The sequence below is a fragment of the Harmonia axyridis genome, chromosome 2, assembly GCF_914767665.1.
Source record: "Harmonia axyridis chromosome 2, icHarAxyr1.1, whole genome shotgun sequence".
Classification (NCBI taxonomy): domain Eukaryota; kingdom Metazoa; phylum Arthropoda; class Insecta; order Coleoptera; family Coccinellidae; genus Harmonia; species Harmonia axyridis.
Genome location: NC_059502.1, coordinates 5,337,374 through 5,349,475, shown reverse-complemented (window position 1 = coordinate 5,349,475; position 12,102 = coordinate 5,337,374). Strand labels below are relative to the sequence as shown.

At 36.1% G+C, this 12,102-nt stretch overlaps 2 protein-coding genes across 9 annotated transcripts in view; both read left to right on the top strand.

Annotated features, from left to right (window-relative positions):
• The window catches only part of LOC123672494 (adenylate cyclase type 2), a 150,986-nt gene extending 141,612 nt beyond the window's left edge, over positions 1 to 9,374 (top strand). For all 8 annotated transcript variants that reach the window (XM_045606597.1, XM_045606596.1, XM_045606599.1 and 5 more), the window contains 8 exons: positions 4,261 to 4,422; positions 4,476 to 4,639; positions 5,761 to 5,932; positions 6,702 to 6,914; positions 7,041 to 7,142; positions 8,089 to 8,206; positions 8,531 to 8,655; positions 8,872 to 9,374. In XM_045606597.1, the coding sequence (XP_045462553.1) occupies positions 4,261 to 4,422; positions 4,476 to 4,639; positions 5,761 to 5,932; positions 6,702 to 6,914; positions 7,041 to 7,142; positions 8,089 to 8,206; positions 8,531 to 8,655; positions 8,872 to 9,000 (1,185 nt within the window). In that variant the 3' untranslated portion in view covers positions 9,001 to 9,374. The remainder of the gene's footprint in view (positions 1 to 4,260; positions 4,423 to 4,475; positions 4,640 to 5,760; positions 5,933 to 6,701; positions 6,915 to 7,040; positions 7,143 to 8,088; positions 8,207 to 8,530; positions 8,656 to 8,871) is intronic.
• A 1,733-nt stretch (positions 9,375 to 11,107) lies between these two features.
• Positions 11,108 to 11,958, top strand: LOC123672493 (U6 snRNA-associated Sm-like protein LSm2). Its single transcript, XM_045606593.1, has 4 exons — positions 11,108 to 11,265; positions 11,323 to 11,390; positions 11,459 to 11,549; positions 11,606 to 11,958. Exons 1-4 carry the CDS (start codon positions 11,263 to 11,265, stop codon positions 11,729 to 11,731), a joined length of 288 nt encoding a protein of 95 aa, XP_045462549.1. The 5' UTR covers positions 11,108 to 11,262; the 3' UTR covers positions 11,732 to 11,958.
• The last annotated feature ends 144 nt before the right edge of the window (positions 11,959 to 12,102 follow it).

Here is a 12,102-nt window from a genome sequence, read left to right as displayed (position 1 = left end):
CAGGAGGCCAGATCTGGAGAATAGGAATAGCAATTTTCTGGTTATTCAGAGTCCTTGGAAGATGTTTGAAAATCTAGGAATCACAAGGGCTCAAAACTGGAGAGCTTTGAAGTTGCTCGTACAAAGTCATCATCTGGCAGCCGAGATAATGGCGTGGATACTTGGATGTAGCACCATCTTGCTGGAACCAAAACTTTCTGGGCTGCACTCTTTATGATTTTTGCATTTTTTGTGCTCAAAACATTTTCCAGCATGTGAGAGCGAACCTTTTCAAGAAAACAACAGAAATTGGTACTATTGTCACGAAATTTCTAGAGGCTGAACACAATTGCGCCCTTAGATGCTACATGTATTCCTAGATACAGATATAATATATACCATAGGTGCAACTGCCGATTGAATGAATGAGTGACCAAAAAATTTAGAACTTACTTCAGTACTTTCGTCATTTCTACAAATAGGATCTAGCCTATTGGAATTTAATCGAGTTGAAGGAATCATTCGTCTTTTAACATCTGCGAGTGTATTACAAATAATTCACCTGATCCAACAGATCCACATCACAGATAAAGGGTGTTTTTTTTAGAGCTATAGAACTTTAAATTGCAATAAAACAACGATGGATTATTCGATTGACATGAATTTTATTTATCCGCAAGATAATCTTGTGACATTACATTTTAAATATGACTGCTGGCATATGACCAATACGGCTGGCTCGGATGTAGTCCAATCTGGACGTTCAATTTTCGATGACTTTTTCCAACATTTGTGGCCGTATATCGGCAATAACACGGCGAATGTTGTCTTCTAAATGGTCAAGGGTTTGTGGCTTATCCGCATAGACCAATGACGTTACATAGCTCCACAGAAAGTAGTCTAGCGGTGTTAAATCACAAGATCTTGGAGACCAATTCACAGGTCCAAAACGTGAAATTAGGCGGTCACCAAACGTGTGTTTCAATAAATCGATTGTGGCACGAGCTGTGTGACATGTTGCGCCGTCTTGTTGAAACCACAGCTCCTGGACATCATGGTCGTTCAATTCAGGAATGAAAAAGTTAGTAATCATGGCTCTATACCGATCACCATTAACTGTAACGTTCTGGCCATCATCGTTTCCGAAGAAGTACGGACCAATGATTCCACCAGCCCATATAGCTCACCAAACAGTCAGTTTTTCTGGATGTAACGGTGTTTCGACATACACTTGAGGATTAGCTTCACTCCAAATGTGGCAGTTTTGTTTGTTGACGTAGCCATTCAACCAGAAACGCGCTTCATCGCTAAAAAAAATTCGCTTAAGGAAATCGGGAACAACGGCAATCTCATTTTGGGCCCATTCGACGAATCTACGCCTTACTTGATGATGGTTTGGCTTCAATTCTTGCACGAGTTGGATTTTGTAAGCACGCAAACCAAGATCCTTCCGCAAAATCTTCCATAAAGTGGATGGACACAGATCCAATTCCTGTGCTCGATGGCGGATAGACTCATTCGGGTCTTCCTCAATGCTACGCTCTACAGCAGCAATAGCTTCTTCTGTACGCACCGTACGGCGTCTCTGGGGATGCCAGTTATCAATAAGAGTAAACGTGGTGCGAAAACTTCCATGGTTGATCGAATTAACTGCTCTGATGGACGATTTTGTCGACGATAAAATGGACGTAGTGCGCGATACCTATTCCGCACAGAACCATTATTTTCGAAATAAAATTGCACTATTTGCAAGCGTTGTTCAGGCGTGAGTCTATTCATGATGAATGGCCAAACCAAACTGAGAATAAATCACTTGACAGCTGTTAAATCGGTCGCCATCTTGAACAGTAATGCCAACTTAAAGTTATATACCTCGAAAAAAAACACCCGTTATATACCAAAGGTGCAACTGCCGATTGAATGAATGAGTGACCAAAAAATTTAGACCTCACATCAGTACTTCCGTTATTCCTACAAATAGGATCTAGCCTTTTGGAATTTAATCGAGTTGGAGGAATCATTCGTCCTTCTAACGTCTTTTAACATCTCTGAGTGTATCACAAAAAATTCACCTGATCCAACAGATCCACATCACAGATAGATCCACATAAGCGACAGATCCACATCACAGATAGGTCCACATCACAGGTAGATCCACCGAACCGATAGATAAACAGACCTGATATTCTCATACTTCATTAACTCCAGAAGCATCATTACCACCTGAACATTCCTCCACCTTTTCCATTCCCTATATACAGATCTGAATCGTACCAGTTGCTTCATTCCATACCGGCCGAAGTTATAAAAGATAATAAAGCCAACTTCTCATCCGACCTTTCGACGAAAACACTAAAAAGAAACAACGAGATCCTTTCAATTTCGTTTTATCGTCCCAGTAATTGAATGTGCACGCTTCTCAGACGCTGTTACCCTAGATAAGATCCTCAACCCTTTTGTCTCCCGGCATCGGAGGTCCTGCAAAAACCCGAATCCAGTATGGAGAGATGCGCTGTGGCTGGGGGAATTCCCATCTGGATGTTATCGTCTGTGGCAGTCCTGAAGGACGTCGGACAATGTCTGAAAACTATTATCGCTATTGTTGTCGGCGGGTTGCTCTAGGGAGATGGAGGGGAGTGCAAGAAAGGAGGAGAGGGGGTGATGTCGCGGGAAATATTGTTTACAGGATGTTCTGAAGTTGAAACTTTCTATAATTTCGTCGCAATGTCGGTATTTTCCAGTTTTGAGGTTTGACAGTATAGGGTGGGACTATTATTATTATTTTACTATTCAGGATCGTTGAAGCTCTGTTAGCCTATCAGGAACTGCGACCAAATTTGACCTTTGTTCTTAACTCTACCTGTTCATACCAACCCAGGGAGGACGTCGACACTTCAAGAGCTTTCTGGTAAAGGGTGTTTTTTTAGAGCTATAGAACTTTAAATTGCAATAAAACAACAATGGATCATTCGATTGACATGAATTTCATTTATACGCAAGATAATCTTGTGGCATTCCATTTTAAATATGATTTCTGGCATATGACCGCCACGGCTGGCTCGGATGTTGTCCAATCTGGACGTCCAATTTTCGATGACTCTTTCCAACATTTGTGGCCGTATATCGGCAATAACACGGCGAATGTTGTCTTCCAAATGGTCAAGGGTTTGTGGCTTATCCGCATAGACCAATGACTTTACATAGCCCCACAGAAAGTAGTCCAGCGGTGTTAAATCACAAGATCTTGGAGGCCAATTCACAGGTCCAAAACGTGAAATTAGGCGGTCACCAAACGTGTCTTTCAATAAATCGATTGTGGCACGAGCTGTGTGACATGTTGCGCCATCTTGTTGAAACCACAGCTCCTGGACATCATGGTTGTTCAATTCAGGAATGACAAAGTTAGTAATCATGGCTCTATACCGATCACCATTGACTGTAACGTTCTGGCCATCATCGTTTTTGAAGAAGTACGGACCAATGATTCCACCGGCCTATAAAGCGCACCAAACAGTAAGTTTTTCTGGATGTAACGGTGTTTCGACATACATTTGAGGATTAGCTTCACATCAAATGCGGCAGTTTTGTTTGTTGACGTAGCCATTCAACCAGAAGTGCGCTTCATCGCTGAACAATATAAAATGGACGTAGTGCGCGATACGTATTCCGCACAGAACCATTATTTTCGAAATAAAATTGCACTATTTGCAAGCGTTGTTCAGGCGTGAGTCTATTCATGATGAATTGCCAAACCAAACTGATAATAAATCACTCGACAGCTGTTAAATCGGTCGCCATCTTGAACAGTAATGCCAACTTAAAGTTATATACCTCGAAAAAACACCCTTTATAAGTCGGTGAAAGCGCCACAAATGTTTTTGCTTGAGCAAGACCCAGAGTTTCCTCCATAAGTATTTTCTATTGTCCCACTCTTTGTTGGACTGCTGTCTCATATTGGTATTTTCCAAGCCCACAGAAGGGCTCAGGTCTAACAGATGTCAACCTTGATGCCCTTTTTGCAAGTTCATTGGCTTTTTCATTCTCTTCAATATAACAATGCTCGGTTAGGATAACTTGAAATGTTCAGGATAGGAAGTTATGTTTCAAATGCAAAGAAAATATTTTGATATTCAGTCATGAAAGAGGTTGTAACTTGAAGGCAGTGCCCATATATTTTCGATAGTTTATATCTCAGAATTAATGAAAAAATACATAAATGGGAAATTTTTTTTGTCAGAACAAATATTCTATGTACAAATATTTTTATTTTTGTTATCACAGCTGGACTACTATCCCAACAGCCAGAGAAGTATCCCATCCAGTGAATTCATAAGGAACAACACTAACCAAAGTGACATATTCGGATTGTCCAATAGTTCAAACACTTATCTTGAAATGGACGATCTTGATATAACAAATGAAGTGATCGTAGAGTACGTACCTGTAAGTACTCCCGAAGAATCTGAGAACATCTACCAATTTGATTTTTTTTCCAGACTTACCTGTACAGTTCAGCGTTAGTTTTAGCGGCAATATCAGTATTTTTGAGGATGGGTTTTATCCTGAAACTTTGCCTAATGGTGGCATCTTTAGTGACGCATATCGTAATTTATAGTTATCTGGAATTTTTCCAAGTTTATCATAACATCATTTTCGATAAGTAAGTATCAGCATCAAGAATATTTCATGTAAAATTGTACCAAAAATTCATACAACAAGAACATAAAGCAAGATGTAAATCCTCACCAGTATGAAAGTACTGCAAGTTTTACACAATAGTTTGAGCAAAATGAAATACAGAGAACGTCAATGGGCAATTCATGTTGATTTAAAATGGTAAAAGTCCTTCTTGGACAGCAGATTATCCTCGTTTTTCATGTCTTTGGTACAGCAGAGCTGACAGTAAACAATGGATCATCAGAAAAGGTTTTCAAGGTCTTTCATGATTCAAGGAACACAAAACAGAATCATCAACGCTTTGGTACCGATGTAAATTGTTTTAGGTATCTGTCAAGTAAATTTCCTGGGATAAGGATGGCTAGATTAAAAGCTCATGTATTTGACGGTCCTCAATTAAGGCAACTTGATAAAGATCCACAATTCACCAAATCATGAAAGGAGACTTGAACGCTTGTTGTTCAAGTAGTACAAAATTTTGTTGGAAATCATCAAGCACAGAATTACGTAGAAGTTATGGAAACTGTTCACTCAATTCTCATCATTTCAACTCACCCTTATTATTGGCGCAATATCAATTACCTACCATAACCTCCAAAACTGACAGATATAGCTCTTCCAACATGGCAGCTTTATGCTGTCAAAGCTGGCGAATATCTCATTGCAAAACATCTTCGATTCAGCTTCCTCAATGAAGCCTTAATGACATCTAACGTAAGAACATTCAGCCCATGCCAACATCAAATGACAAAGATTAATGTTCAACAAAGTGTTATTCCAGACATCAAAGATGTCTAGTTTGTATCTCCATTATGTATTTCATGAATGGCAAATATGCTTTCAATAGAGGTCAGGTTTAGTTAGCTCGATGAATAGGTACAAAAGGTGATCGATCAAGACTTACAGGATGAGGAGTTAAAATCGAGAATGAACTAATTTGAAACAAAAACTCAAGAAAAGCACTGACTTGACTTCAGCAGCTTTTGAGTGCTCGTCCACTCATTTGATTCTAGCGATGTTATTGTTGTCGGTTATACGAAAGATTTTTTTGATATAAAGTTCGATCTCATTCGCAGTTTATTGATTTAATAATTGTTTTTACAGATTTCCAGGCTTACCTTTCGAATTTAAGAGTGCTTTAGTTCTTACAGTTGTCGTGTTATTGTTCCACATATTAGACAGACAACTTGAATTTACAGCCAGGACTGACTTTCTGTGGAAAGCCAAACTCAAAGTCGAACAAGAAGAAGTAGAAACTATGAGAGGCATTAACAAGGTATGTTAACTCTTAGAATGAATGACAATAATGACAATTGTCTTTTTGAGTTTGGTATTTTGCCAGGTGTTGGGATTTTTTCTCAATAGATGGCGTCCCAGGATACTAAACTCCTATTAGTACCAATTATTCCCATGATCGATTTTCTATTCTTTCAAAGAAAAATCATTTTACTAGTATTTCTTAGATTTCACATTGCAAAATTTTCAAAAACATTTTCCAGAGGTCATAAATTATGAGTTATCTTCCTGCATTTCTTTTTTGCCCTCATCGTTCTATAAAAATTTACCGTGGAACATGCAAATGCCGTTTTTTTCGTGGAGAGATCCATCAGGAAATGTATAATTATCATTTGTAAATATGTTTTTCTTTCAATGCTTGTCGAAAGATGAAATGAATTTGTCCTGAAGCAATTTCTTGTTTTTTTTCTGTTCTGAAGTATCATATTACCTTCATACATACAGATGTTTAACGATTGAATTCTGTCGTTTCTTTTTTTCTACTCTGCAATTTCAAGGAAATTTTCCGATTTTCAAAGGCATATAACTTCTCAAGGAATAACCTAAGAACGTTTGTTTACATGAAAGACCCCTATCAATTTTCAACAAAGATTCACCACCAAAAACCTTACGTGGAAAAGGCCTCTTAGTGAGAACATAACGCTTTTTTCTTACGTGACGATTTCTGACAATTAGGCCTATCGCAATAAAATTAACTTCGTTTTCCAAATTCAAACATTAGATTTGAGATTATCTTTAACCTTTTTCAGATATTACTTGAAAACATCCTACCGGCACACGTTGCCGAGCATTTTCTATCTCAAAGGCATAACCTGGAGCTTTATCACGAGAGGTATTCCTGTATAGCAGTTATGTTTGCCTCGATCCCCAACTACAAGGAGTTTTACGATGAAAGCGACGTCAACAAACAAGGCTTGGAATGCCTGAGATTACTCAACGAAATAATTTGTGAATTTGACAAGGTATAACTGTTGTCCCCCATTATGTTCATTCGTGCACTTTGCGTTCGTTCAGTGCACGGTGTTTCGGTTTTTGCTTTAATGTTGCAATTGATTTTTTGTTGAAACTGTGTGTGTGTTGGTTTTCAGCTCCTTTTGAAGCCTAAGTTCAGCTGTATAGAGAAAATAAAGACAATCGGAAGCACGTATATGTTGGCTTCAGGACTCAACCCAGGCAAGGAGGAAGAAAAGGTAAACTTTATTTATTGGCATGTTATTGTCTTGTTTCCTGAACAGAGCGTTGTCTCGTTAAGATGACTGCATTTTTTTAATTTTGAACTGGAAATATCAGAACAGAATATGAATAATAGGAAAGCAATAGATATTTGAACAACAATGAGTGCACGCGAATATAAAATAATTTTCAATGATGATTTCTCTCTCAAAAAATATAACCAATTTTTCGATTTCCATCACAAGACGTCGAAATGTGATAACATTTCCAGGCTGAAAGTTCGTTGGGAAAAAACGCCTGAAAGTTCATACTCGAGTCGTCTTTGTATATAAACGCCAAGTCGTTTTTTTCGCGATGCACTCTACAAAGTTGAAAATTGTCACATCTAAAGAAGACTTCGTCGCGAAAAAACGCCTTAGACATTTATGCCGAACCATAGAGTGTTAAAATAATGCGTTTTATTGTGACGAACTCTGCAAGACCATGATTGAATCAGATCCAGAAGAAAATTCGTCGCACAAAAACGCCTTAACATCCTAAGTTACCACAGAGTATGATTTTTCATAGAATATGAACACCTGGGCGTTTTTTTGCGGCGAACTTCGCTGTTTTTCATAGACAAATGTTCACGTGAAATAATGAATACACTTCTGACATCTTCAACTTCACTGCTATCTCATCCAACTTCAATTTATCATCTCAACTGCTGATTTCGGGGACTAGAGCGTTCAGAATTGATTCTTGTAAACTATGATAGCTATTCTAACGAAATTTGGTACAAAAATCTGTTATGATACCGAATTGATCCTCAAATCTCATTACGATCTATGAATATTCAAGGCAAAAAAATTGTTTTTCTCGAACGGCTACAGTTTGGTTTTTGAAAATAATATGCAAAAAACGGACAACTTGTACAAACGCTCTATTACTTAAAAACGTTATTCATTATTATTATTTCTACAGGGTGGAACACGAAAGGAAGAGCATATAATAGTCGCCTTGGTTGAATTTGCTGTCGCTTTGATGACTAGTCTAGATCAAATAAATAGAGATGCATTTCAGAGGTTCAAACTTCGAGTTGGTGAGTTTTTTCAAATTGAGTAAGTCACATATAGGGGTTCTACCAAAGGAAATAAGTTGAGCGAAATGTTCAATATTTTCAAACCGACCACATTTTCTACTGTGAGACGTCTCTGAGGTTCATAACTAGTGCGAGCTGTTGTGTTCTGTGTAGGCTTTGTAACTGTGTCCCATTGACACTTTAACCATAGACGTAGTTGATTTTTTTTTTGTAGGTATTCTTTATTAACTGTTTTCCCTCTGTATTTAAATTCCTCTTTCCCCAATAAAAAAAAATTAAAATCAGAAGTTATGTGATATATTTATAATGATTTCTGATCAACAGGCTTGAATCATGGTCCTGTGATAGCTGGTGTTGTTGGAGCACAGAAACCACAATACGACATATGGGGTAACACTGTCAATGTGGCATCTAGGATGGACTCCTGTGGTATCATGGGAAGAATACAGGTAAATTGAAAGTTTTCAGATTGAGTTTGAGATCTAATCGATTATCCAATAAGATCAAAATCGGTTTGACATTTCTTATGTCATCTGTGTTCAGTAGGTTATGCCATTTAATCATAGAATGGTACACGCTTCAACAACGCTTAGAAATTGTTGAATTGTTTTATCAAATGATAATATATTATAATTTTTTTTTTCAATTCTGCTTATTTTTTTCAGGTAACAGAAGATACAGCCAAAATTTTGATGACGGCAGGTTACACCTGTGAGTGCAGAGGTCCTACCTTCGTTAAAGGAAAAGGAACTCTAACAACATACTTCGTCAAAACACCTTTTGACGACAAATGAATTTTTTTTTTGTGATAAAATGATTGTGTTGCATAACCTTGGTACATGTTGGTACCACGAAAAAATCCAAAGAAGACTTCAATAGTGCCGAATCTTGCAATCAAAAAGTGACGATAAATATTGCTATATTTATTTGATTCCAGTTCAAAATCAGAATTGACTGGGATGATATTTCATGAATTTCACAAAACTTGGTGATTTTCAGAATCGAATACTCAAATAATTTGTGGATCATTTATGGGATCACTAAAGAATTGGAAAAAATCAACTGGTTTTTTTCAAAATTTTATAAATGCCACAGTTGGACTGATTTTGGACGAGATGAGTTGAGAAGCTAAGCAAACAAAGTTTTGAATATTTGATTTTGTTTAAAAGCCCAATTTCCTGAGTGACGTCATGGTCGAGATGAAATAAAAAATGTATCGATGTAAAAATGTATAGAAAGATTCCTGAAGGAGGATACTCCCTCAAAAAAACTACAGTAGTTATTAAAATGGATGTCCTTTATCTATTGATGGTGACTGCGTTAACTTATTGATCTGCTATTTTTCTTGAAGAGGCTGTGTTGAATTATTATAAGTTATCACCTAGAATAATGAAAATATACCTAATGATATTTACGTACTCATCAAATAGGAATATCCACACTGTTCAGTCAATCGATTGATTTTAATTGACCATATTCACCGTCGCCATATTGTTGTGCGACAATACCAACTACCCAGTGTTCCCAACGAAGAAATATTGAGTTTACTAGAAAAATTCCACAATATAAAGTTTGTAAGTGAAGTTTATGTGTACCTTTTCTGGCTGCTACGCCAGATAGGCTTGTTTGGGACAATATTTCGCAAAAATTTCACCTTTTGGAAATAAAAACATTAGTGAAAGGTGGTTTTATGAACAAATTAACTGTGGCCGAGTTTATAAATGAAGGCTTCGCTCCATTTTTGGAAATAGTCAGTGAAAGAATAATCTCTATGGCTGATAGTATTTTTGATATTAGTGGTATTTTTCTAGTGAACTCAATATTTCTCCGTTGGGAACACTGGGTAGTTGGTATTGTCGCACAACAATATGGCGACGGTGAATATGGTCAATTGGAAGGCCTAATTTTTATTGAATAAATTATTGTTATTCTTTGTTACAATTTACATGAATTAGTATGAATGCCTGCGAAACAAATTATATCCTCATCAAACTCATCCAATTTATGTTTGAATACGATTTTCGTTTTTGTAATAATCAATAAAATTTGGACCGAACTTGCTTATTTATTTGAATTTCCCGCAAATACCACATATGTTGTCTGTGGTTTTCCCATGGACAAGAGATTCTCTTCCTCTATGATTTCTTTTAGAACATAGAATAATGATGAAGGTGCGACCCGTTTGGTTTTTGCCTATGGCTGATTCTGGTTTCCGTTTTTCAGAGGCGTAGGGAATTGAATTCCTCAACTATGGCACTCGAAGTTTTTTTTTAAAAGAAAAATTACTTTACTCAAAACAAACGAAATGGAAAGATAAATGTTCAATGATTTCTGCCGTACACAGTTGTAATTATTTCATTAGTGACACTTATTTTACAAAAATAGTTTCATCTTGTGAAAAAACAACATTTCTATAGCTTTCTAAGAATAAAAACTCATGTGCTGTCATATTATCAAAAACTGTTTCTTCCAATATTTCATTTGAAATAAATACAGGGTTCATCATAAAACTAATCCATAATATCAAGCCTTTCATTTTCATCATTTAGAAAATCTGAAAGCATTAAAATGAAAATAGCAGAATAGTTCTAATTAATTTGATTCATTAACAAATGATGGTTGCCCTAAACTCTTGACAAAGTGTATAAAATTATAACTTCACATGAAGGACACGAAGGAGTATGAGAACATTCCCATCTAACAAATTCAGTCAACGCCCATCAAATGTTATGGGATAATCTGTAAATATTACTAAACTTAATTACGTATATCCTTTGAATGGCCATTTCCAATGCACTTCTGCTGTTGTAGAATACAAAAAAGAATTTCATTCAAGTGAACATCGAAAAATAAAGAAAAAAGACGGCGACATCGATTTTTCATTCCCACATCTGTGACTAACATAACCTAACTTTTAAAATTTGGTTCATAGATTATAATTACAATCTCTCAGGATTTGAATTTTTTATCGCATTTCTAATAGGAAATAAATTGCAGAAAAAGTACGAAAAGAATTTAGGTTATAATTGTATCTAGCTACATTTTTGAAACTCAATATGGTAAATACAGCCTTCCAGTAGTGGTAATTCAACATAAATCATTTTCGTATATTTCAGCTCTTCTACTCATTTTTCAAGTCCCTAGTAGGAAAAGATGTGGTTGTGGAACTCAAAAATGATCTGAGGTATAAGCAAAAACAATCACTTAAATATTTCATTACAATTTTATTAATGGTTTTTGTAAAAATTACAGTATTTGTGGCACTCTACACTCAGTCGACCAATATTTGAATATAAAGCTAACGGATATTAGTGTAACAGATACAGATAAATATCCACACATGGTGAGTTCTTTAGTCACCTGAACAAATTATTAGAAACTACATACTTCAATTTTTAGCTCTCTGTAAAAAATTGTTTCATTAGAGGATCAGTTGTTCGATATGTTCAATTACCTGCAGATGAAGTAGACACACAGCTTTTACAAGATGCAGCTCGTAAAGAATCAGCAGTGCCAACTAGATAGTAATAAGTAATTCAAGAAAAACTTGATGAGACTACCATCAAGGCTCACAGGATGTTCATCATTACTTGTGAATATTTCAAACTAAATGAACTCATTTTTGTTTATTTTTTAGGAAGTAATATGATCTTTTGGAAGTTGGATTGTCTTTGTATTGATTGAAAATTTAAGTATAAAATTCATTGATAACATTTTAGTTTGAGATCACAATAAAGCTTATATCATTTCAATCTTTCTTTTGAACTGAAATTAATTTTATCAGGATAATGATTTACTAAAATATAATATAAATTTGATATTCAAATGCAAATACAAAGACTTTATTGCAATTTTCCTATTTTTCGCTTATTTTAAGCAATATTTGTTCCACAACT